A 24,205-nucleotide genomic window follows, 5' to 3' on the forward strand; every position below is an offset into this window, starting at 1 on the left:
CGTAAAAAAAAATCGCAATAGGCGTTTATTGATTGGTTTGCGCAAAAGTTATAGCGTTTACAAAATAGGGGGTATTTTTATGTCATTTTTATTATATTTTTTTTACTAGTAATGGCGGCGATCAGTGATTTTTTTTTTCCGGTACTGCGACATTATGGCGGACACTTCGGACACTTTTGACACATTTTTGGGACCATTGGCATTTTTATAGCGATCAGTGCTATAAAAATGCATTGGATTACTATAAAAATGCCACTGGCAGTGAAGGGGTTAACACTAGGGGGCGGGGAAGGGGTTAAGTATGCCTGGGTGTGTTCTTACTGTGGGGGGGGGGGGTGGCCTCACTAGGGGAAACACTGATCCTCTGTTCATACATTGTATGAACCGAAGATCAGCATTTCCCCTGCTGACAGGAACGAGAGCTGTGTGTTTACACACACAGCTCCCGTTCCCCGCTCTGTACCGAGCGATCGCGTGTGCCCGGCGGCGATCGCGCCCGCCGGGCACACGCACGGGAGTCGGGGGCGCGCGCGCCCCTAGTGGCGGCTGGGAGAGAGGACGTCATATTACGTGCTCTCGCCCAGCAGAGCCACCTTGTGGACGTATAATGACGGTGCGCCGTCGGCAAGTGGTTAATAACCAGACCAATTTTCAGCTTTCGGTGCTCTCACAATTTGAATGACAATTACTCAGTCATACAACACTGTACCCAAATGACATTTTCGTCCTTTCTTTCACACAAATAGAGCTTTCTGTTGGTGGTATTTAATCACCGTTGGGTTTTTTATTTTTTGCGCTATAAGAGAAAAAAGACTGACAATTCTGTAAAATAAAAAAAAAAATTATTTGTTTCTGTTATAAAATTTAGCAAATTTAGTATTTTTTCTTCATTCTTTTGCATAAATGTGAAAGATGAAGTTACGCCGAGTAAATAGATACCCAACATGTCACCCTTCAAAATTGCACACGCTCGTGGAATGGCGCCAAACTTCGCTACTTAATAATCCCCATAGGCGACGTTTTAAATATGTTTACTGGTTATATGTTTTTAGTTACAGAGGAGGTCTAGGGCTAGAATTATTGCTCTCGCTCCAACGTTTACCTCACACGTGTGGCTTGAACACCGTTTTCATATGTGGGCGGGACTTGCGTGTGCGTTCGCTTCTGCATGCGAGCACACGGGGACAGGGGCGCTTTAAAAAATATATATATTGTATTGTTTACTTTACTTTATTTTAGTTTGACACGTTTTTCCGCAAAAAATAAAACATTTTTTATCACTTTTATTCCTATTACAGGGAATGTAAACATCCCTTGTAATAGGAATATGGCATGACAGGTCCTCTTTACAGTGAAATATGGGGTCAATGAGACCCCATACCTCACCTCTAGGCTGGGAAGCCTGAAAAAAAAAAGCAATCCTGGCTTCGATCGTAACGTTGAGTCGGTAGAAGCAGGAGGGGGCGGGGCATTGCAGGGTATTGCGTGGCATTGCAGGGTATTGCGTGGCATTGCAGGGTATTGCGGGGCATTGCAGGGTATTGCGGGGCATTGCAGAGTATTGTGAGTAAAATAAGCATTTGATCCCCAAGCAAAACATGACTTAGTAGTTGGTGGAGAAACCCTTGTTGGCAATCAGAGGTCAGACGTTTCTTGTAGTTGGTTACCAGGTTTTCACACATCTCAGGAGGGATTTTGGTCCTCTCTTCTTTACAGATCTTCTCTAAATCCTTAACCACTTAAGCCCCGGACCAATATGCTGGCTAAAGACCCAAGGTGTTTTTACAGTTCGGCACTGCGTCGCTTTAACAGACAATTGCGCGGTCGTGCGACGTGGCTCCCAAACAAAATTGGCGTCCTCTTTTCCCCACAAATAGAGCTTTCTTTTGGTGGTATTTGATCACCTCGGCGGTTTTTATTTTTTGCGCTATAAACAAAAATAGAGCGACAATTTTGAAAAAAATGCAATATTTTTTGCTATAATAAATATCCCCCAAAAACATATATAAACATTTTTTTTTTCCTCAGTTTAGGCCGATACGTATTCTTCTACCTATTTTTGGTAAAAAAAATCGCAATAATCGTTTATCGGTTGGTTTGCGCAAAATTTATAGCGTTTACAAAATAGGGGATAGTTTTATTGCATTTTTTTTTTTTTATTTTTTTTTTTTACTACTAATGGCGGCGATCATCGATTTTTTTTTTCGTAACTGCGACATTATGGCGGACACTTCGGACAATTTTGACACATTTTTGGGACCATTGTCATTTTCACAGCAAAAAATGCATTTAAATTGCATTGTTTATAGTGAAAATGACAGTTGCAGTTTGGGAGTTAACCACAAGGGGCGCTGTAGGAGTTAGGGTTCACCTAGTGTGTGTTTACAACTGTAGGGGGGTGTGGCTGTAGGTATGACGTCATCGATCGTGTCTCCCCTATAAAGGGAATGACGCGATCGATGCGCCGCCACAGTGAAGCACGGGGAAGCCGTGTTTACACACGGCTCTCCCCGTTCTTCAGCTCTGGGGAGCGTTCGCGACGGAGCGGCTATAAACGAATAGCCGCGCCGTCGTCCCGGATCGCTCCCTGAGGGAATCTGCCCGCAGCAGGGGGGGGGGGGGTCCCGATCGGACCACCCGCTAGAAGGCAAGGACGTATATATTCGCCCTTCTGCCTGTCCGTGCCATTTTGCGGACGTAAATAGTCGTGCGGCGGGCGTTAAGGGGTTAATAACCAGACCAATTTTCAGCTTTCGGTACTCTCGCAATTTGAATGACAATTACTCAGTCATACAACACTGTACCCAAATGAAACTTTCGTCCTTTCTTTCACACAAATAAAGCTTTCGTTTGGTGGTATTTATTCACTGTTGGGTTTTTTATTTTTTTTGCTATAAGAGAAAAAAGACTGAAAATTCTGTTATAAAAAAAAAAATAAGCGCCCACAAGTTGTCTCCTTCAAGCTTCTTGCTGATGGTCTTGTAGCCCAGGCCTCAACAAAATCCAGGCGCCCGGTCGCAATCGTGACAAGAAATTGTGACCTGGTGCCTGGGGAAGCTTAGGGCTGCAGAAGGCCGCTAAGATGCTGCCTCAATTACCGGCCGGCGCGATCGCGGCGGGCCCGCGCCTGCCGGTAATTGAGGCTGCGGCTTTGCGGCCTTCACAGAAGGAAGCTGAGGCCTATTTTTACTGCCATCTCCTTCTCTCTAATTAGAACCCCCAAACATTATATATATTTTTTATTCTAACACCCTAGAGAATAAAATAGCGGTCGTTGCAATACTTTCTGTCACACCGTATTTGCGCAGCTGTCTTACAAGCGCACTTTTTTGGGGACAAAATACACTTTTTTTAATAAAATAAGACAACAGTAAAGTTAGCCCAATTTTTTTTTTATATTATGAAAGATAATGTTACGCCGAGTAAATTCATACCCAACATGTCACGCTTCAAAATTGCGTCCGCTCGTGGAATGGCGACAAACTTTTACCCTTTAAAATCTCCATAGGCGACGTTTAAAAAATTCTACAGGTTGCATGTTTTGAGTTACAGAGGAGGTCTAGGGCTAGAATTATTGCTCTCGCTCTACCAATCGCGGCGATACCTTACATGTGTGGTTTGAATACCGTTTACATATGCGGGCGCTGCTCACGTATGCGTTCACTTCTGCGCGCGAGCTTGGCGGGACGGGGCGCGTTTTTTGGCTCCTAACTTTTTTAGCTGGCTCCTAGATTCCAAGCAAATTTGTCAAACCTTGCTGTAGCCTATCCCAACCTTGTGTAGGACTACAATCTTCTCCCTGAGGTCCTTTGAAAGCTCTTTGGTCTTGCCCATGATGGTGAGGTTGGAATCGAGTTGTAATTAGGAGCACCTTCTTTCACACAAACCAATAAATATACACTTATTGGGATTTTTTTTTTCTACCAAAGACCTGTATCGGAATACATTATTAGCTGGATTCAGGTAGGCGGGCGCATCCTTGCGGCGGCGTAGCGTATGGCATTTACACTACACCGCCGTAAGTTAGCGAGGCAAGTACATGATTCACAAAGTACTTGCCTGCTAAGTTACGGCGGCGTAGCGTAAATGGGGCCGGCGTAAGCGCGCCTAATTCAAATTCGGCTGAGGGGGCGTGTTTTATGTTAATGGAGGGTGACCTGACGTAATTGACGTATTTTACGAACGGCGCATGCACCGTCCGTGTACATATCCCAGTGTGCATTGCGGCAAAGTACGCCGCACGGGCCTATTGGTTTTGACGTGGACGTAAATTACATCCAGCCCTATTCACAGACGACTTGCGCAAACAACGTAAAATTTTCAAATTTCGACGCGGGAACGACGGCCATACTTAACATTGCTATTCCAGCTTTTTGATGGAATAACTTTACGCCTGAAAATGCCTTACGTAAACGGCGTATCTGTACAGCGTCGGGCGTACGTTCGTGAATAGGCGTATCTAGTGATTTACATATTTTACGCTGAACGCAATGGAAGCGCCACCTAGCGGCCAGCCTACAAAATTAGGCCGCTTACGCCGCTCGTATCTTAGCCTAATTTAAGCGTATCTGGTTACCAGAATACGCTTAAATTTGCGTTGGCGCAGATTCAGACTTAGGCTGGCGTATCTACTGATACGCCGGCCTAAGTCTTTCTGAATCTAGCTATCGGGCTCTCAAATTTATGATGGAATTAGATTTTTTTTTTTTATTGAATATGTTATATAGCAGAAAGTTAAAAATATGCGTGATAAACTCTCTCCAATGGGGCACGGATTGTAAGGTAAAGTTAAAGGTAAAGTTCATTCATTGGTCGTCTTGTGGTTATGGAACCTCTCTGGCACAGATCTTCCTTCGTTGTTATGGACCCCATGCTGGAAAGTTTGTGTAGCCATTTCCCATGTGGCCGTATACATTTTTTGCATCAGTAAATATTTCACAAACTCCATCTCTAGGTGGCACTGTTGTATTATTCATGCATCGGGTCACAGGTGTCAAAGGGTCATGCTATTGTTGACCTTTGACATCTGGACCCAATGTTTGGCATGAACTCTAAAACAATGGAAGCGGCTAAAAATGTGTACTCTGCCAATTGACTCGTTTACACTGGCCCACCATCATACATTACCTGCTTTCCCATTGTGGGAAGAAAGAGTATAAAATGCCACACTCCAGGAATTTTTTTTTTTTTTTAAATCGGCTTCAACGTGTTTCGCCCCACCCACAGGACTTAGTCCTATTTTCCGTTTTGGATGGCCTATGCAAACATTCCATTTGTTTGAGAAATGGCCACTCAAAAAAACATGATGTGTACTTTATAAAGCAAAAATATTTTACATATCAGAAGCAACAAAGTAATAAACATAAATGCAGAGAAGAGTCAGATTCTCCTTGTTCAGTCACTACAACAATCTCTTCTCCCCTCCCCCTCCTCTGTCAGTAGACAGTAATGGGGAGACAGTATGTGCCCAGTGGGGGAGTCAGGAGCCATCAGCCTCTATTAGACTCCGGCTCTCCCCCTCACATCATGTCATTGTGTGTTACCAGCCAAGAGACGTGACCAGTCTCCCCCCCCCCCCCCCCCCCCCACACACTCTCTCTGGGGTCTCTCATACAGTAGCGAGGGTTATACCGCTCATCCAAATGATATGCACCCTTAATTTTGCATCACCTCACTGGAACGCTGCTTGCCATCTTCAGAGTTTGTGGAATGATGTAAAAAGCTCAGTTCAACGCGTTTCGTCACACCATCCCGTGACTTACTTAAGTAGATACTATAGCATTGAGCATCGTTTATAGATTATACATCTCAGTACAGGGGGCTTCACTCTCATCTTTATTCACAGACACCAGAGCCACTTTGAGACGCACCAGAGCTGAGGAAAGGAGGAGCACGAGCAGGATAAAAGAGGAGGACATTCGTACAGAAATCAGCACAAGTGAGTAATCAACAATGGATACAAACATAATTTGCAGAGTACAGATGACACTTAGTGTATATAAGCCTTTTTTTTTTTTTTTTTTTGATAAGGTGTTAGAACTCTGTTAGATTTTTATTGTCTGTGTCCGCTTTATGTAACTGCAGGTAATGCCATAATGTGCTTGTATGCACCACATACTAGCACATTATGGCAGACTTGCCTGTAAAGCAGAGGCCTCCAGCAGGGCATGCTGCCAGGGCATCCATCTCCACCTGGTCTTCCTCCTGGATTCATGCTGTTTTACAGCCAAGCTGTGATAATATCACCCCTGCGCATGCACCTGGGAGTCATGATTGCAGCACAGTGCTCTCTGCATTAATGGAAACTCGGTGTGCCCACAATGCAGAGCTACTGCACATGCTCTGGATGATGTTACCGGCTACATCCACAGTGAATATCTTCTAAACGACACAAGTTTTTACAAGATATTCACAGAACCTACATGTAAGGCTTATTAACCACTTGACCTCCGAAAGATTTACCCTCTTCATACCCAGGCCATTTGCTGCTTTTTGGCACAACGTTGCTCTAACCAATTGCCGACCGCCCACCATCGTTTGACGGCGGTAGAATGCCTCCCCTACGCGAATCGCCATAGCTGTACGGCGTCCGCTTTAAGGGGTATAGGGGGCGCGGTACTGGTACGATGTCCGCCGGACACCCGTGATCCCTCCTGACAGAGACATAACGAGGATCGCACAGATCCAGGTTCTGGCAGGGGAGAGGAGACAAATCGTGTGTTCCTAGTGTATAGGAACACCGATCGGTCTCCTCCCCCAGGCAGTCCTACAGTTAGAACACGCTGAGGGAACACATTTAACTCCTTGATTGCCACCTAGGGTTAACCCCTTCCCTGCCAGTGACATTCCTACGGTAATCTGTGGCTATTTTTAATTAAAGGAGTTCTCTGACCTAAAACTTTTAACCCGCGCTGTGCCCGGGCTGTAAAAAAATAGAAAATAAACTGTCACTTACCTGCCTACGATCCCCCGTTGTTCCGATATCGCCGTCCCGTTCTCCGGTCCCGGGCCCCTTCCGCTTCCTGTGTGTCGGTGACTCATAGTGCGCTCAGCCTATCAGCGGCCGCAGCAATGTCCCGTCGCGGCCACTGATAGGCTGAGCGCACTATGAGTCACCGACACACAGGAAGCGGAAGAGACCGGGACCGGAGAACGGGACGGCGATTTCGGAACAACGGGGGATCGTAGGCAGGTAAGTGACAGTTTATTTTCTATTTTTATACAGCCCGGGCACAGCGCGGGTTAAAAGTTTTAGGTCAGAGAACTCCTTTAATCATTTTTAATAAAATTATAAAAATGGCATAAATCAATCCCTATTTTGTAGACACTATAACTTTTGCGCAAACCTACAATATACGCTTATTGCATTTTTTATTACCAAACATATGTACAAGAATATATATATATCGGCCTAAACTAATGAGGATATATATATTTTATATATATATATATATATATATATATATATATATATATATATATATATAATTTGGGGATATTTATTATAGCAAAAAGTAAAAAATATTGTGTTTAAAAAAAAAAAAAAAAAAAAAAGGTTGCTTTTTATTTTTTTGTTTTTAGCGCAAAAAATTTTAACCGCAAAGGTGATCAAATACCACCAAAAGAAAGCTCTATCTGTGGGGATAATAAAGTCATACATTTTTTTTGGGGTACAGCTTTGCACGACTGCGCATTTGTTAGTTTAAGGCGACGTAGTGCTGTATTGCAAAAAATGGCCCGGTCAGGAAGGGGGTAAATTCTTCCCGGGCTGATGTGGTTAACTGACAATTGTATGATAGTGCAACGCTGTACACAAACAAAATTTATATCATTCCCCCCCCCCCCCCCACAAATACAGCTTTATTTTGGTGGTATTTAATCACTGCTGTGGTTTTTATTTTTTGCTAATCAAACAAAAAAAGATTTTTTTTTTCCTTCATTGATATGCGCTGATGAGGCTGCACTGGTGGGCACAGATATGGCGGCACTGGTGGGGGACAGATAAGGCGGCACTGGTGGGGGACAGATAAGGCGGCACTGGTGGGGGACAGATAAGGCGGCACTGGTGGGGGACAGATAAGGCGGCACTGGTGGGGGACAGATAAGGCGGCACTGGTGGGGGACAGATAAGGCGGCACTGGTGGGGGACAGATAAGGCGGCACTGGTGGGGGACAGATAAGGCGGCACTGACAGGTAGAACACATGGGCACAAATGAGCTTTCCGCAGCTCTCCCTGATCGAGACCGATGTCCCTCTGTCTTCCGCCGGTGATCCTTTTTTTTTTTTTTCTCACACTGTCAGCAAAATAGCCAATTTACCGGCTCTGTTTACATCACATGATCAGCTGTCATTGACTGACAGCTGATCACGTGGTAAGGGGTTGGGACCGACCCCTTACTCCGATCTGTGATCCAGCGAGTCTCATAGACTCGCTGATCACAGAGCGAGCCGCGCGCGCCCTGCAGGCCGCTCGGCAATTCCGGTCCAGGCCCTATAGCACGAACGCCAAGAGGTTAAAATCAGTTGAAGCAAACTGTTTTTTTTTGGTTGTTTTTTTGGGGATAAAGGTTTTACATGGATCAATAAGCTTATCATTGTAAGCACTCCTGCCAGCGTTGAATGGTTAGTCTCTTCCCTGTAAACAGATTCATTGGGAAGAGAGCTTGTCTTTTGAAAAACAGACTTGCTGGCCAGATCACTAAATGAAAATCGAAGCATGGAAAAGAAAAGCCTAAAAGAAGAAAACCAATGCAGCCATCACATCTAATGGTTAATAAGCTGCAATATAATAAATGTTTGCTTTTGGGTTTATTACTGCTTTAAATACGAAAGTAAAAGTTCAGTAACAGAAAATTTGCACATGCAGGGGTCTCCCCCATCAAAACAAGAAATACACACACAAAAAAAATGCCAAGCCACCAACAATTTATTTTTCATATAATAATAATAATAATAATAATAATAATATCCTTTATTCACAGACCGTGGAAACACCAGGGACGTCGGAATCGACATGGCGGGAGAAATGCACATGGTGATTAAAGAGGAGGAAGTTCCTGTAGAGATCAGCACAGGTGAATAATAATTACAGAATTATCTTAGTCTAGGTTCACGTCTATGCGGTTGATGTTGATGCGGACACGTTGCAAGAGACGGTCATTGACTGCGGACACGTTGCAAGAGACGGTCATTGACTGCGGACACGTTGCAAGAGACGGTCATTGACTGCGGACACGTTGCAAGAGACGGTCTGAGACTGCGGACATATTATGTGAGCCTGCTAGAAATCATTGCTATGTGGAGGCGGGACCAAGATGGCCTGAGTGGATGCACATGTTGGAGCTCTGCTGGCTTTATCCGTCTCCTCTCATGTTTCTCCGCTCTCTACAGCAGCCGCTGACACACTAATGCGCCGCCAATCGTCAGGCTTTTCATCCGGATGTCGTAAGAAGCTTTATTTCCCACCGCTGGTGGAAGAGATTCTCCCGGCCGTTGGCGCCCACGTGGAGACCCGCGCTCACTCCTTCTCCAACATAGCGTCTCAGACAGAGCTGGAAAAAGCCAGCTCCCTCCACTCAGCTGGGTTTGGCTGATGTTATGGCAGCTATTGCCACTTTTCAGGCTGCCTTAACCTCCAAGATAGAGGCAGTGCAGCTGGATGTGGGGCTTCTCCATCAAGACATGGATAAAGTGGGGTCCCAGCCTTCCTCAGAACGGCGCCTTGGCCAAGCTGAAGACACGGTGTCTCAGCACACTACTGCTCTCCGCTCTTTACAGACCAAGATTTGGGCGCTGGAATACAAGGCTGAAGATGCGGAGAACCGCAACCGGAAGAACAACTTCCGCATTGTGGGCCTGGCTGAGGGTGCGGAAGGCCCCAATCCAACGCTTTTTGTGGAGAATCTGCTGCGCACCCTGCTACCAGTTCGCTCCCTTTTACATAGTGGAGAGCGCCTATCGTATACTGCCCAAGCCTGGACCCCTGGGGGGCCACCCCCGCACTTTCATCCTGAAGTTATTGAATTTTAGGGACAGAGATGAAGTTCTCTGGGGCGACCAGGGTGCAGGGAGAACTTGCCTTCCAAAATACCAAGTTGCTTATCTTCCCCGACTACTACACAGAAGCTTTGGAGATCTTTTGATCAAGTTAAAGCTGCCCTGCGCACCCATGGAATTCGCTACAGTTTCCTCTATCAAGATGGGGTAATAGTCTGGTTCTATACTTCCCCCTGTGAGGCGTCCACGTGGCTGGACTCATTGCCACCGATCCGTTGATTCTGTGTAATGCCCTGGAACTTTTTTCCTGGCTATCTGATGCACCTGGGATCCCTTATATCCTTCTCCACTCTGGAAGGGGGGAAAGGGGCTGTTTCTCAGCGTCTGTGCACTGCTGTAAGTTCTACACTGCCCTTTGCATCAGTTGTGCCTGTTACTTTATTGTATTGTAACTAGAGCTTGGCGATTTTTCTTTTTTTTAATAAAAAAACTCGATTTACGATTCAAATCAATTATTTTTTTTGATGGACACCAGGAGCTGCAGGCAGGAGTTTTTAGGCGAGGCTCCGGCATCGGCCTAGTCCACGGTGTCCGGCCTTGCGGCCTTTTCCCAGGATTGCGGCAGGTTAACTTCTCCCCTGAACTCCCTGGAGGGGCCACCAAGGCAGGAGGGACACAGGTTCAGTTGTGAGGGTCCGCACCCAGTAGCAGGAGGACTCTAGCGCCTGGTCCTGGGGAGCTGCGGGCAGGATTTTTTTAGGCGAGGCCGAGGCTTCGACCCTGTCTGCGGCGGCCCTTTCCCGGGATCGCGGCTGACTGACTTCTCCCCTGCACACCACGGAGAGGCTATCAAGACAGGAGGGACATAGAATGGTTGTGAGGGTCTACACCCGGTAATAGGAGGATTCTTGCCGCCGGTCCTGGGGAAAATATGAATTTGATTTGACCTACCAACGCGATTTTTAAATCGCATCAATTTTTTTTCCCAGCCCTAATTGTAACCAAGTGATGTGCCCCGGCTTGTCCAGGTGAACTACAGTATTCTGAGCTTCCCTTCTTTTGGCATTATCCCTTAAGTTTAGACCAGCCTTCTGAATGTCTGAATGCCAGTTATTTTTTGTATTGTGCCTTAGCCATGTCCTATTGATTGGATATATGAACTAATGTCCTACAAACCTATTGCTCCTGTCTTAGTTCTTCGTGTTCCTTTTGCCTGGATGTGAGAGGTAGAAGGGACTCTGGGGTTACCGCTACATGCTGTGGTGTCACTTATTTTCTCTCCCTTCCCATGCCATGACTGGTGGTGATATCCTTTGATATCCGAGGCACTTAATTTTACCACAAAAAAACTGGGAAAACTTATTAACTCGAGTATAAGCCTAGGGTGGGAATTGCAGCAGCTACTGTAAGTGGAAAAGCGGGTCATCAGTGCCGATTTGTAGCCTCACTGTGCCCACCTGTTTCATCGGTGCAACTGCACCGCTGCAACTGCTTTCTGTCAAAAGTTCCAACTTATCAAATTCTCCAACCGGGTGTACTGCGCATGCGCGAGCACGAGAATGTCTTTCCGCTGCACGTCGTCAACCCATCAAATACGCCAACTCCACTAGCCGCTGCACCGCGCCTATGCAGCCTTCATTTAACGCATGATAATCCCCTATCACACACCAAGAAAGACGTTCTCATGGATGCGCAGTACACCCGGTTGGACTACAATGTTAAGACAGCATGACACGGTGGGAGACTCGAGTATATGCCAAAGGGGGGCTTTTCCAGCATACAAAAATGTGCTGAAAAAGTTGGCTTATACGCAAGTATATACGGTATATAAAAGTGGAGGAGAGTGGCTGCTGTTGGGTTTTGCAGACCATTGTGCCTTGAAAAGGAAAGGTAATTATTACCTGTTGGATGTCAAGATTAGAAAATATAATATCGCAAAATATTTTTTATCATTTAATATATTTTATTTTTTTATTACATTTTTTAGCTATAATTACCACTGTTACATTAGAAATGATTGGAGGAAGATTATAGGATTGTGTTGGGTTTATATTCCCTTTATTTTTGGATGGATACGTTAAACACACACCCCACGCACAGTGCTGTCTTTTATTTTATTTTTTTCAATTTTTTTTTCCATGTTGAGATTTCTCAATCAGATGGCAGCAGGACAGGATTAATTACCGTATATACTCGAGTATAAGCCGAGTTTTTCACCACATTTTTTGTGTGCTGAAAATGACCCCCATCGGCTTATACTCGAGTCACCTTTTTGCGCCTGATCTCCTGGACTTTGGGGACGCGGTACCGGCCGGCCGATGGTCCACTTGACCCCTTGGAACACATGTAGCCCCACTCTTCCTCTACAAGTGTGCAAAGTTTGTTGTCCGGGGGACCTATAGCCGGGGAGCAACGATTTTTCAAAGTCGGGCACCCCTTCCATAGACTCCCATGTTAAACGGTAATTTCTCTGTTTTTTTTGTAGACCCAGTACCGGTCGGTCATAGGACAAGAAACTTGGCACACATGTAGCCCCAGTTCTCCTCTACAAGTGTACATAGTTTGCTGTCTGGTGGACCTATGGCCGGGGAGCACCGATTTTTCAAAGCTGGGCACCCCTTCTATATACTCCCATGTTGTTTATTATTATTATACAGGATTTATATAGCGCCAACAGTTTGCGCATGTTAAACGTAAGTCTAGTCATGGGCAAAGTGAGGCATGGACACAGTGAGGCATGGGCACAGTGAGGCATGCAGATGGACACCCTAGGCTTATACTCGAGCCAATACGTTTTCCCATTTTTTTGTGGCACAATTAGGTGCCTCGGCTTATATTCGGGCCGGCTTATACTCGCGTATATACGGTAGTTAGTATCACTTTGGCGCCGTCTAATCCCATTTCCTATATTTATTCAATATATGTTTCTGTACAATGCATGCCCTGGTCTCTTGGCCCGTCCTTAGGAATCGTTTTCTCTTGGGTAGCTGCCCCCATGATCTTATCCTTTGTACATTTTATATCTTTTTTCGATTTCTAATGTCTCAATTTACGGTAATTTCGTGGAATGCCCGGAACCTAAGTTGTGCTGTCAATCGATCACTGGTGTTCCACTTCCTGCAGCGATACATTCCTTGTGTTTGTATCCTACAGGAAAAGCATCACCAAGGTTCCAGAACTGTCTTAATACATAAGTGGGTATGCATTCACTCTACCTATTCCACATAAGCTCGTGGGGTCAGTATCCTGTAGGGCTGGGGAAAAAATCATGTTGAATCTTGAATCGAGTTGCGAGGGCAAATCGATTCAGATTTTGACCAAATCGATTTTTTTTCCCATAAGACCAGCGCTCCGCGGACTAGGCCAGACGCCGCTCGCGGTGAGCTGCGGGCAGGATTTTTTAGGCGAGACCGCGTCTTTGGCCTAGTCCGCGGCCTTTTCCCAGGATCACGGCGGACTAGTTCGAAGCCGCGGCCTCGCCTAAAAACTTAGGCCCTGCGCGGTGTCCATCAGGGAAAAAAAATGTGAATCGTGAATCGAGTTTTTCTTTTTTTTCTTTATCGCAGATTTTTTTGGGGGCCAAAATCGCCCAGCTCTAGTATCCTGGTCCGGAAATCTCTTCCATTCCAGGAACTCGAGGTTCCAACAGATCCAGAAAGTAGATGTGTTATATCCTATGCCCGTATTTATACGATTATGAAAATTCTGGTGCAATTTGACACTGATATTGTCTTACTGCTGGGTAATTTCAATATGGTGCCTTGCCCGGATCTGGATAGATAACATACCTTGGCTTTTGCCTCTCCTGACCTCCGGCGATGGGCCTTGACCTTCGCCCTGACTGAGACACATGGACCCGACCTGTCATTCGCCTACATAAAAGACTCTGTTCCGAATTGACTTGGCTTTTGCCTACTCTTCTGCACTTCGTTGTGTTCAAAGGGTGTCTGTACTCCCGGGAGGAGTATCTGATCGTTCCCCTTTGTTTAACCCTTGCTATTTCTACTCCACCTGAGACCCGCCTGGGGCGTCTCTCCAGATTCTGGTCAATGGATGAACGTTTGCAAGAGTCGTAAACTGCATCTTTTTGCAATTACTCTGTGTTAAATGTTGGTGTGGGACTCCTTCAAGTCATGGGTTAGGGGGGGAAAACATCTCCCAAATCGCACATCTTCAGGGGAAGGCGTCCCGATCCTTAGATAAGCTGAAGGAGAAGGCAACTGGCCTTGAAGCGGTATATGGTTCCAACCCGGAGGCTCTACTTGGCTTCAAAAAGTTGTGTGACAATAGCAAATTAATACTCGCTAATGTCTTCCTGTTTCTCCTCCCAGCCAATCAGGTAGCAGTCCTGAGTCCAGATTAGCTGGGAGTCCTAACACCCGTTTGGCTGCGAGTCCTAACTCTGGGAGGTGAAGCAACAGGGGGAAAACTTGCAACCTGGACGGGCCATATCGAGCGGGGGGGGGGGGGGGTTTATGTGGTTGGCTGGCCATAAAAATGGAGCACCAGTCACCACTGGAATATAGGTTGTCTGTGGAAGTATAACCAGGTTTGGTCCACCGTGGACGTCTAACTGAGCGCTGATAGTTTTGTATTATTGTTGAGACAGGGCATACCAATCGAAGTAATGGGATGGATGGCTTGGCTCTTATCCCCGTCGCCCCCGTTTTCTTTTCCACCTCGACCACCCCCCCCTTCCCACACTCCTTCTCTCCCCGACTTTGCCTTGGCCTCTGGATATATAATATTGGCTGTTCCTCCTATATTGTTTATATCTTGGGCATGTTTATTGTGTTTTTCTCACAATTTAGTTATTTTTTCTGTATTATCAGCTGTGAGATATGTCAAGTATTTTACCATGTCATTGTATGTTTTGATACTGTCCTGTCATCATTTTCAATAAAGCACTCCTGTTTTGTAAAAAAAAAAAAGAATTCCCAGATTAGTGTCTGTAGGGGCCCTGAAGGCCCCACTGAGCCACAGGTTGGGAACCAGGGGGTAGTAGTGATCTTCTGACCCGACCTGTAACATGTCTTCAGTCTCAGACTATCCAATCCTCTAGTAGAGTGGTCTCCAAACTGTGGCCCATTTGCTTGCCTTTATCCAACCCTTGTGGCATAATTCCTGCCACTGACACCAACAATGGGGTATAATTCCTGCCACTGACGCCAACAATTGGGCACTATTCCTTCCACTGATGCCAACGATGGGGCAATATTCCTCCCCCTAATACCAAAGATCTGGCATTATTTGCTCCCACTGGGCACAGTTGGCCCCCCTAAAGCCTGAAGAATAGTAAACCTGCCCTTTCTTTAGAAAGTTTGGAGACCCCTGCTCTAGTATATCTGCAGTCTCTAGCTTTACATATCCCAAATGTTATGTGCGACATGTTGGTGATGTCAGTGACCACATTTTAAAGCCAATCGGCACGTTTTAAAGCTTGAAATGCTGATGTCAGGGGGAGCCGCTGCAGACTGTCTACTTCAGAGAACCTCAACAGTCCTGGAAGTGATGGTTTAGGAAAAAAAATTCAGCCAAGATTATTAGAAATGGAAGGTACTATGGACCACGGGACCATGAGTAAGGGCTTCTTGCTGATTTTTTAGATTGTGTTTAGGCTTAAATGTGAGCCATGGTGACAGGGTCACTTTAACAATAACATTTTTTCCAACAGGTGAATTCGGTAACAAGCGTGCACGGGACGATAGCTGGATCGTACAGGATTGTCAGGTAGATGAGATTACTTTTTGAGATCATATAATATGTTGGGGGGGGGGGGGGGTACTGTAACAAAGGAAAGGTCTAAGTAGATGTAGAAGTCCACCCTAACACTACATTTGTTTTACATCTACAGACATCCACAATCTAACACTAACCTATCTAACCCTGTAAAGCGGAAACCTCTATACATACCTTTTTTGAAGCCGATCCAACCCGATCCCATGCTGAGCTGTCGGCTGTGGCTTCGCTGCGGAGGCGGGTTCAGAGGACACAGCCGACAACCGAAACCCCATAGTAAGTCTATGGGTGACGTCACTTCCCATTCATTTCACAGCCGTTGTCGGCTGTCTCCTCTGCAGAGCTTTCGCCGCTGGAGATCGGATAGACTTGAAAAAAAGGTACCGTATATACTCGAGTATAAGGAAAAAAATATGAAGTCCACCAATATAGATCAAAAGTGATATCAAAGGGAAAGGATCTTCAATCTCCAGTTTAAATCCGGCCATAGATGGTTCAAATCTCAGCCAGTTTAGCAGGAACCGGCCGAGATTCGAACCATGTATGGGCAGGATGACTCAATCAACTTGGGTAGAACCAGCTCGCTAGATTTTGCGTGCAGTTATTGCTAGCGGCTGCTATAGCTGCTTGCAGTAATCACTGTGTTCTCTTGCTGGGCTTCTCCGGCCAGAAGGGATAACCCCATCAACACTGAGTTGATGGTTGAATAAAGACAGGGTTGCAGGAAAAATAAAATAAATTGCTCTGTCTATGGGCGGCTATACATGTATGCTCCAAACGGTGACACCACAGTGATCTTTCAGCACAATACTAAAATGGGTACGCTTACTATATCTCATATTGACCCCCTTTTAAGAGACGTCAATATGGGCTCACAAAGTTGGCGTCATCCCCGGCACCCCACACAGGACGTACAAGGGAATCCACATCAGCTCCACATTTAGCATTTAAAAAAGTGGAAGGATATTCCATCATGTAAAACCATTTTTGACAATAGTTATTAAAATACGTCAAAGTACTCACAAAATTAGATAACAGAAAAGCCCATTAATCAAACCATCCAGACTCGGGAATCGAACTGGCCACTTCTGCGTTGGTTCTCCCCTACATGTTTCGTCAAATATGACGTCTTTTGTAGTGTTACTACAGTGCCATTGCGATCTGCGGATACCATGGTGGCAGATACGACGTGTAGAGAGACCTGTAGTCTTTCCATTTACAGATCCTTGTGAATAGATGATGTGGCTGTGCAGGCGGAACCATACTAAATTCATATGAAAACGGGGCACTCCACTACCATGTAGTTCAGGTAAGAGGTAGGTAGTTTGAGGGTGTGCGTGTGGGAAGAGGGAGAAGGAATATGACCATGTTTCACATTACAGCTTAAACATGAACATGTGACATGAAACACGGGCAGAAAGGTGGGAAACTGGGACTTTTAAAGTGGTTCTAAAGCCAACATGTTTTTGTTTCCCTTAATGCAGGGAATGCATTAAGGTAAAAAAGTAACGCTTTCTGTTCCTCCCCTCTTCTCTGTGTGGAGAGGAAGAAAGGAGAGAAGAGATACAGCTGTGTACAGTGCTGGATCTCTTCTCCCCTCTCTTCCTTCTTCCAATGGCTCTGGATGCTTTCAATCAAATGCAGTGATAGAAAGCGGGGGGCCCTTAAGCCCTTGTATGTGTGTGTCTATGGAGAGCGTGGCTCCACAGACACACACAGCTTGGAAGTGAGCACATACTATGTGCCCCCATAGCAAACCACTTGCTATGGGGGCACACGAAGAACAGGAGGAGCCAAGATCGCCTGCGTGGGACCCCAGAAGTAGAGGTTCGGGACTAGTCTGTGTAATACGATTGCACAGAGCAGATGAGTAGAGATGGGCCCTGGTGTGTTCGGGATCCTAGTCCCGATCGCGTCAGAAAGCCGACACTGCTAATCGCAGGCATTGAAAAATGTCCTGATCCGCAGCTGCACAAACCGGGAAATGTCTCACTGCCCGTGATTAGCGGTGTGCAGTGTCAGCTTCCTGGCGGGATCGGGCAGGTGGGTTGGGACTACGATCCCAAGCACGCCAGAGCCCATCTCTACAGGCGAGTGTACCCTTTTTTGGAATTGGTCTCTGCCTGCACCAGCCGCGATTGCCTCCCCTCCGCCTCAATGGCAGCTGTATTGCCCTGTACGGCCTCAGTCAGGGACTTTACCTCTGCCACGAGGGTAGCCGTTGTGGCTTGCAGCTCCCCCAGGCACCAGGTACACTTTAACCATTTACCAGAACGTCGCCCAACTTTGAGTGGCTATACAGGCATCATCCCAGTATCCTTTTTTTTATAGCTGGCAGAACACTTTATTGTAAAAGCAATCCCATCGGCTAAATTGGCCCACAATTTGCCCATATCTGCTCCATATTGAAGCTACAGCTATTCCCTGTCGCACGTTCAGAGCTGGATGGTTCTGTTGGTCGACTCTCAAGGCCATGCCAAGGAAAAGCATACCTCTGTTGTAATGCGGTACAAGTTTCAGTTTTGGATAAAGGTTATAATGTGTCCGTTTTGCCTGTTCTCTGCGGGCCAGCTCGGTGAATTTACATTTGTAACAGTGACTCTGACACAGGAGACACGAGCGTGCCTGTACAGTGCTTGTCACAAAGATCCTACGGGCCGTCCTATGTTGTATTTTTGTAATGTTCTCTTTGCTTTATGCCATTCAGAATGACAATCTTAAAGCTGAAGTCAAGGAGGAAGCACAAGACTCAGACATGACAGATGCAGGGCAATGTAAGGAGGAGGAGTTTCCAACAGAGATCGGTGCAGGTAAGTAGCACCAAAACCAGAGAAGAGTCCCAGATTTTCCTTGTTCAGTCACTACAACAATCTCTTCTTCTCCCCCCTCCTCTGTCAGTAGACAGTAACGGGGAGACAGTAGGGTTGATTAACTAAAGGGAAATTGTCTGTGTACTGCAAGTGCAGTTGCCTTAGATCTGAGGGGAACATGCAAGGAAAATAAAAAGACAGCATTTTTGCTTGCACGTGATTGGATGATAGAAATCAGCAGGGCTCCCCCCCCCCTCATTTTAGCGCTTCCCCTCAGATCTAGAGCAAATGCACTTGCAATGCACTGACAATTAAGTAAATCGTCCACCATTAAGCCACCTCCCCCCACCCAAAAAAAAAAAAACGCCCCAAAAAAAATGTACATGCATTTTTTCCATGTTTCAGTGCATTACTTGGACACAACACGAGTTTGGCAGCTGACTTTAGCCAATCACACACAGAGTTGCGTTTACAAATTGTAGTACAGTGAAACCTTGGATTACAAGCTTAATCCGTTCCAGGAGAATGCTCGTAATCCAAAGCGCTCGCATATCAAAGCGAGTTTCCCCATAGAAGTCAATGGAAAACGAAAATAATTTGGCATTGACTTCTATGACATGCAATACCGCATGTGGTCAGAGGTGGGGGGGGGCACCAGAGAGCCTCGGAAAGGCACGGGGATAGCTCGGCTGAACTCAGAAAACCTTGTAAAGGCTCAGGAACTGAGTTTTTCTCAAGTATTTCCGAACGGCTCTGCTCGGCGGCCCCGCCCCTGAGGCCAAGTGCAGTACTGCACACCGCTTTGGCTTGAATCCTGCTCGTTTTGCGAAACAACAAACGCAAACCAGGTTTTTCAGAAAAATAAGTGCTCGTATTGCGAAAAGCTCGTTAACCGCGTTACTCGCAATCCGAGGTTTCACTGTAGTTGGGTTTAGATCCAATTTAAGTAATTATCTATTTCATATGTGACAGCTGGAGCTATTGTTTGTGGTCATACCTGGAAAACCATAACCCTGAAATAAAAAGAAAGTTGTCTACTTATGTAGAACAGGTCCTCTAACATCCAGAATGTGTTTTATTATATAGAACATGTTCAAGAATTTGAGTAACCATTACCCTTTCCATTTTCTTTCAGATGGACAATACAGAAGGTACGATACTGAGCGATAGACTTTTATCTACTGATAGTGAAATGGAAGACGAGATCCCATTCCGTACCTTAGAAGAAAATCCAAAAACCCCAAATACCCTTCCATTGTGTCCTAGTTACAGATCATCCATCTAAAGTTTCTTGATCCCTCACAACTTGTCAGTAGAGTGGTAGGAATGTTCTTGAGTTCAGACTGTCGCAAAGGTTTTTCCCGGAGAACCAAGCTTGACTCACACAGATCGGGAACCATTTTTATGGTGGGAATGTTCTCTTGTTTAACCACTTAAGCCCCGGACCATATTGCTGGTCAAAGACCAGAGTACTTTTTGCGATTCGGCACTGCGTCGGTTTAACTGACAATTGCGCGGTCGTGCGACGTGGCTCCCAAAAAAAATTGGCGTCCCTTTTTTCCCACAAATAGAGCTTTCTTTTGGTGGTATTTGATCACCTCTGCGGTTTTTATTTTTTGTGCTATAAACAAAAATAGAGCGACAATTTTGAAAAAAAACAATATTTTTAACTTTTTGCTATAATAAATATCCCCCAAAAATATATAAAAAAACTTTTTTTTCCCCTCAGTTTAATACATATTCTTCTACATATTTTTCGTTAAAAAAAATCGCAATCAGCGTTTATTGATTGGTTTGCGCAAAAGTTATAGCGTTTACAAAATAGGGGGTATTTTTATGGCATTTTTATGAATATTTTTTTTTTACTAGTAATGGCGGCGATCAGCGTTTTTTTTCGGTACTGCGACATTATGGCGGACACTTCGGACACTTTTGACACATTTTTGGGACCATTGGCATTTTTATAGCAATCGGTGCTATAAAAATGCATTGGATTACTATAAAAATGCCACTGGCAGTGAAGGGGTTAACACTAGGGGGCGGGGAAGGGGTTAAGTATGTCCCTGGGTGTGTTCTTACTGTGGGGGGAGGGTGGCCTCACTAGGGGAAATGACTGATCTTCTGTTCATACATTGTATGAACAGAGGATTAGCATTTCCCCCCCTGACAGGACCGGGAGCTGTGTGTTTACACACACAGCTCCCGGTCCCTGCTCTGTAACTAGCGATCGCGTGTGCCCGGCGGCGATCGCGCCAGCCGGGCACGCGCACGGGAGTCGGGGGCGAGCGGGGGGCGCGCGCCCCTAGTGGCCTGCGAGAGAGCCGACGTAGAGCTACGGGCTCTCGCGCAGGAGAGCCAACCAGCCGCCGTAGAATGACGGCGGCAGGTCGGCAAGTAGTTAAAGAGTTTAAAGGTTTTACCCAGAGAACCAAGCTTGACTCACTCAGGTCAGGAACCGTTTTTATGGCCCAATACAGAAAAAGCTTCCTATGGAAGTCAACTCTTCAACAGATATTGAAAATTTTCACATGGACCATGTTCATATCAAAGTATTATAAGTGAAGTGCAACCAAATATTATAATCACAGCTAAGTATTCAATAAAATAAAAGCGAAATAAATCATATAGTCCAAGGTTGAAAATCATCCACTCCTAGAGAGTAGAAACTAAAACAAGTCCAATCTCCTAATATGAATCCAAACGCCACAAAGAAAAGTGCGCAATTCCTGTCAGACCGCCTTCTAAATGATTTAAAACACCCATGCGATCTCAGAAGCTGCTCACCTTAGCTTTTTGACCCCTGCATATCATGAGGTCAACTTGTTAAAATTTTAACTTACCAGAAATGACGGTTGCTAAGCGATCTTCCTAGTTCATGGCTGGTTGTCGTCCTCGTGTTGTCCTCTGGGGAATGGGGCGCGCTGTCTTCTGGGAACTGTGTGTATCCCAGAGAACAGCCGCCCATTCATAAAGAATCGTTAATCGCGCATTCGCAGTAGGAAACTGTGAGGATGGCGGCGCCGGGACCTACCACGGTCGAAGGATCAACCTCGGGGGACCGACATCACAGGTGCCTCGGTAGGGCTGGGGAAAAATCGATTCAATTTAAAAATCAAGTTGGTTGGTCAAATCAATTGGAAAAAAAAAAAAGTAGGGACCGGCACTAAGAATCCTATTACTGGGTGCAGACCCTCACAAACGACCCTCCTGTGTCCCTCCTGTCTTAATAGCCTCTCCGGGGTGTGCAGGGGAGAAGTCGGTCACCTGCGATCCCGGGAAAGGGCTGCGAGGCCAGCAGTTGTGGCCTTGCCTAAAAAATCCTGCCCGCAGCTCCCCAGGACCGGCGCTAGAGTCCTCTTGCTACCGGGTGCGGACCCTCACAACTGACCCTCCTGTGTCCCTTCCGCCTTGGTGGCCTCTCTGAGGTGGGCAGGGGAGAAGTCAATCCGCCTGGATCCTGGGAAAAGGCTGCAAGGCCGGACGCCGCGGCCTCGCCTAAAAACTCCTGCCTGCAGCTCCTCAGGATCGGCGCTGTGTCCATCAAAAAAATAAATATATATTTTTGAATCGTAAATCAAATTTTTTTTATAAAAAAAAATCGCAGATTTTTTTACGGGAAAAAAATGCCCAGCTCAACGCCTAGGACACCTAGGTAAGTGTCCTTATTAAAAGTCAGCAGCTACAGTGTTTGTAGCTGCTGACTTTAAAAAAAATAAAAAATTGCGGCTGCACCTGTTTTAACATGATGACAATGTCGGCATAAGGCTCTGCTTCCTGTACGTGTTACACCCAGTGCTGTGTCTTGGCCTAGGCCTAGGATGGCACTTTGCAAAATGCCCCCCCCCCCCCCCCCCCCAATGAAAAAAAGCTCCCCCCGATTCCCGGCTCCTGCGGCCATTTCCTGCACAAATATAGCCCCCGGCAGCGGCCAGATTTCTGTGCAGCACTTGTTTACATTATGGGCAGGGATCGTATAGGTGTCCGAGCGGTGCTTGCAGTGTTCGCGGCTGCCTCAGTCTCTCCTCCTAGGCTGCCTAGGAGGGGGCAAAAGAGGTGCCAGCTAGGGACCAAGTCCTCAACAAGACCCAATAGGAAATCCCTCAGGGAGGGGGCAAACGAGGTGCCAGCAAGGGGCCAAGTCCTCCACAAGACCCAATAGGAAAACCCTCAGGGAGGGGGCAAAAGAGGTGCCAGCTAGGGACCAAGTCCTCAACAAAACTCAATAGGAAATCCCTTAGGGAGGAAGCAAATGAGGTGCCAGCTAGGGACCAAGTCCTCAACAAGACCCAATAGGAAAACCCTCAGGGAGGGGGCAAAGGCTTAGTCACAGAATCAACTTTATGACCTTGTGGGCAAGGGTGAAACGTATCAGTGGATGTGGCCTGAGAGGTGCCAGGCTGAAGCTGCATTTCATTCGCTCAGTACCTGGGCTGTTTAGATGTGCGGCGTCCCTGTTTATACAGATTCTATAATAGTGCTGTATATCAGAAAGCTCAACATTGATTTATTTGACATTGTCCTTTTCTTTTGTAGATTTCCTGATGGCGCTGACCCACTGCTAGGAAGATCAACAGTAAGTAGTCGAATCTAAGAGAAATGATACCGCTCCATACTAGAGGTAGACCGATATATGGCCATTTTTGATAAATCGCCATCGGCCGATTATTATCAAAATTAGGCAGATATTTTACACTGGCCGCCGTTCCTCCTCCCTTCTTCACACTCGGTGGCTCTGGCAGCATCAAAGACCGAAACTGACAAGTAACAGAGAGGAGCTGTCAGCTCGATGTCGGGGGTGGGCGGGACCCAACAGCTAAATTACACCAGCAAATGGGCCGCTACGTGTATGTGGCTACGCCCCTTTTCTAAAGCAATTGGCTGGTGTAATTTAGCTGCTGGGTCCCGCCCACCCCTGACATCGAGCTGACAGCTTCTCTCTCTCTCTCTCTCCCCGTTGGTTTCACACAGTTGGTTACACTCGGCTTAGTGTGAAACCCGCCACGAATCAGTGCCACCTGCCAGTGCCAACCAGTTACAATTGCCAGTGCCATTTTTCCCAAACCAGTGCCATCTGTCAGTTCCAGACCAGTGCCACCTGCTAGTGCCAATAGTGTCATCTGTCAGTGCCACCTGCCAGTGCCAATAGTGCCATCTCTGTGCCACCTGCCAATGCCAGCCAGTGCAAACCAGTACCATCTGTCAGTGCCAATCAGTGCCATCTGTCAGTTCCAAACCAGTGCCACCTGCCAGGGCCATCTGTACTGAGGACATCAAGTGTGTGCTAGAGTGACCGGAGTAAGCAGAAAGAAGTGGAGTGGGTGAGGTTGGTGTTTTTTATATATTTTTTCAAATCGGCCTAAAATATCGGCTACAAAAATCGACATCATATATCGGCCATCGGCCTCCCCAATTTCTAAATATCGGCATTGGCTGATATCGGTCTACCTCTACTCCATACATTAATCTCCCTCTGGCCATGGGAGAATCTGGAGCCCACTCATAAGTGTGTCTTCACTTCACTTCACGCATCGTGTGATCAAAAAACGGAAGGGCCACACAATTGCATATCTATGGCAGTGGCTGTTTATTGATTCTGGTTATGGTTCTCTGCTGTATGAAAGGTGCTCAGGCGGAGCTGTTGGTAGGATATCCCTACACT

The 24,205-nt window shown here is 46.2% G+C and overlaps 1 protein-coding gene across 1 annotated transcript in view; it reads left to right on the forward strand.

The window, feature by feature from the left end:
• LOC120909917 overlaps nucleotides 1–24,205 on the forward strand; it is a 59,479-nt gene that overhangs the window by 18,312 nt on the left and 16,962 nt on the right. Inside the window, exons 5-10 of the mRNA XM_040321733.1 lie at nucleotides 5,846–5,938; nucleotides 8,983–9,075; nucleotides 15,672–15,727; nucleotides 18,444–18,546; nucleotides 19,682–19,697; nucleotides 23,080–23,119. Coding sequence (XP_040177667.1) covers nucleotides 5,846–5,938; nucleotides 8,983–9,075; nucleotides 15,672–15,727; nucleotides 18,444–18,546; nucleotides 19,682–19,697; nucleotides 23,080–23,119 — 401 coding nt within the window. The remainder of the gene's footprint in view (nucleotides 1–5,845; nucleotides 5,939–8,982; nucleotides 9,076–15,671; nucleotides 15,728–18,443; nucleotides 18,547–19,681; nucleotides 19,698–23,079; nucleotides 23,120–24,205) is intronic.

This window comes from Rana temporaria, chromosome 8 (genome assembly GCF_905171775.1).
Source record: "Rana temporaria chromosome 8, aRanTem1.1, whole genome shotgun sequence".
NCBI lineage: Eukaryota > Metazoa > Chordata > Amphibia > Anura > Ranidae > Rana > Rana temporaria.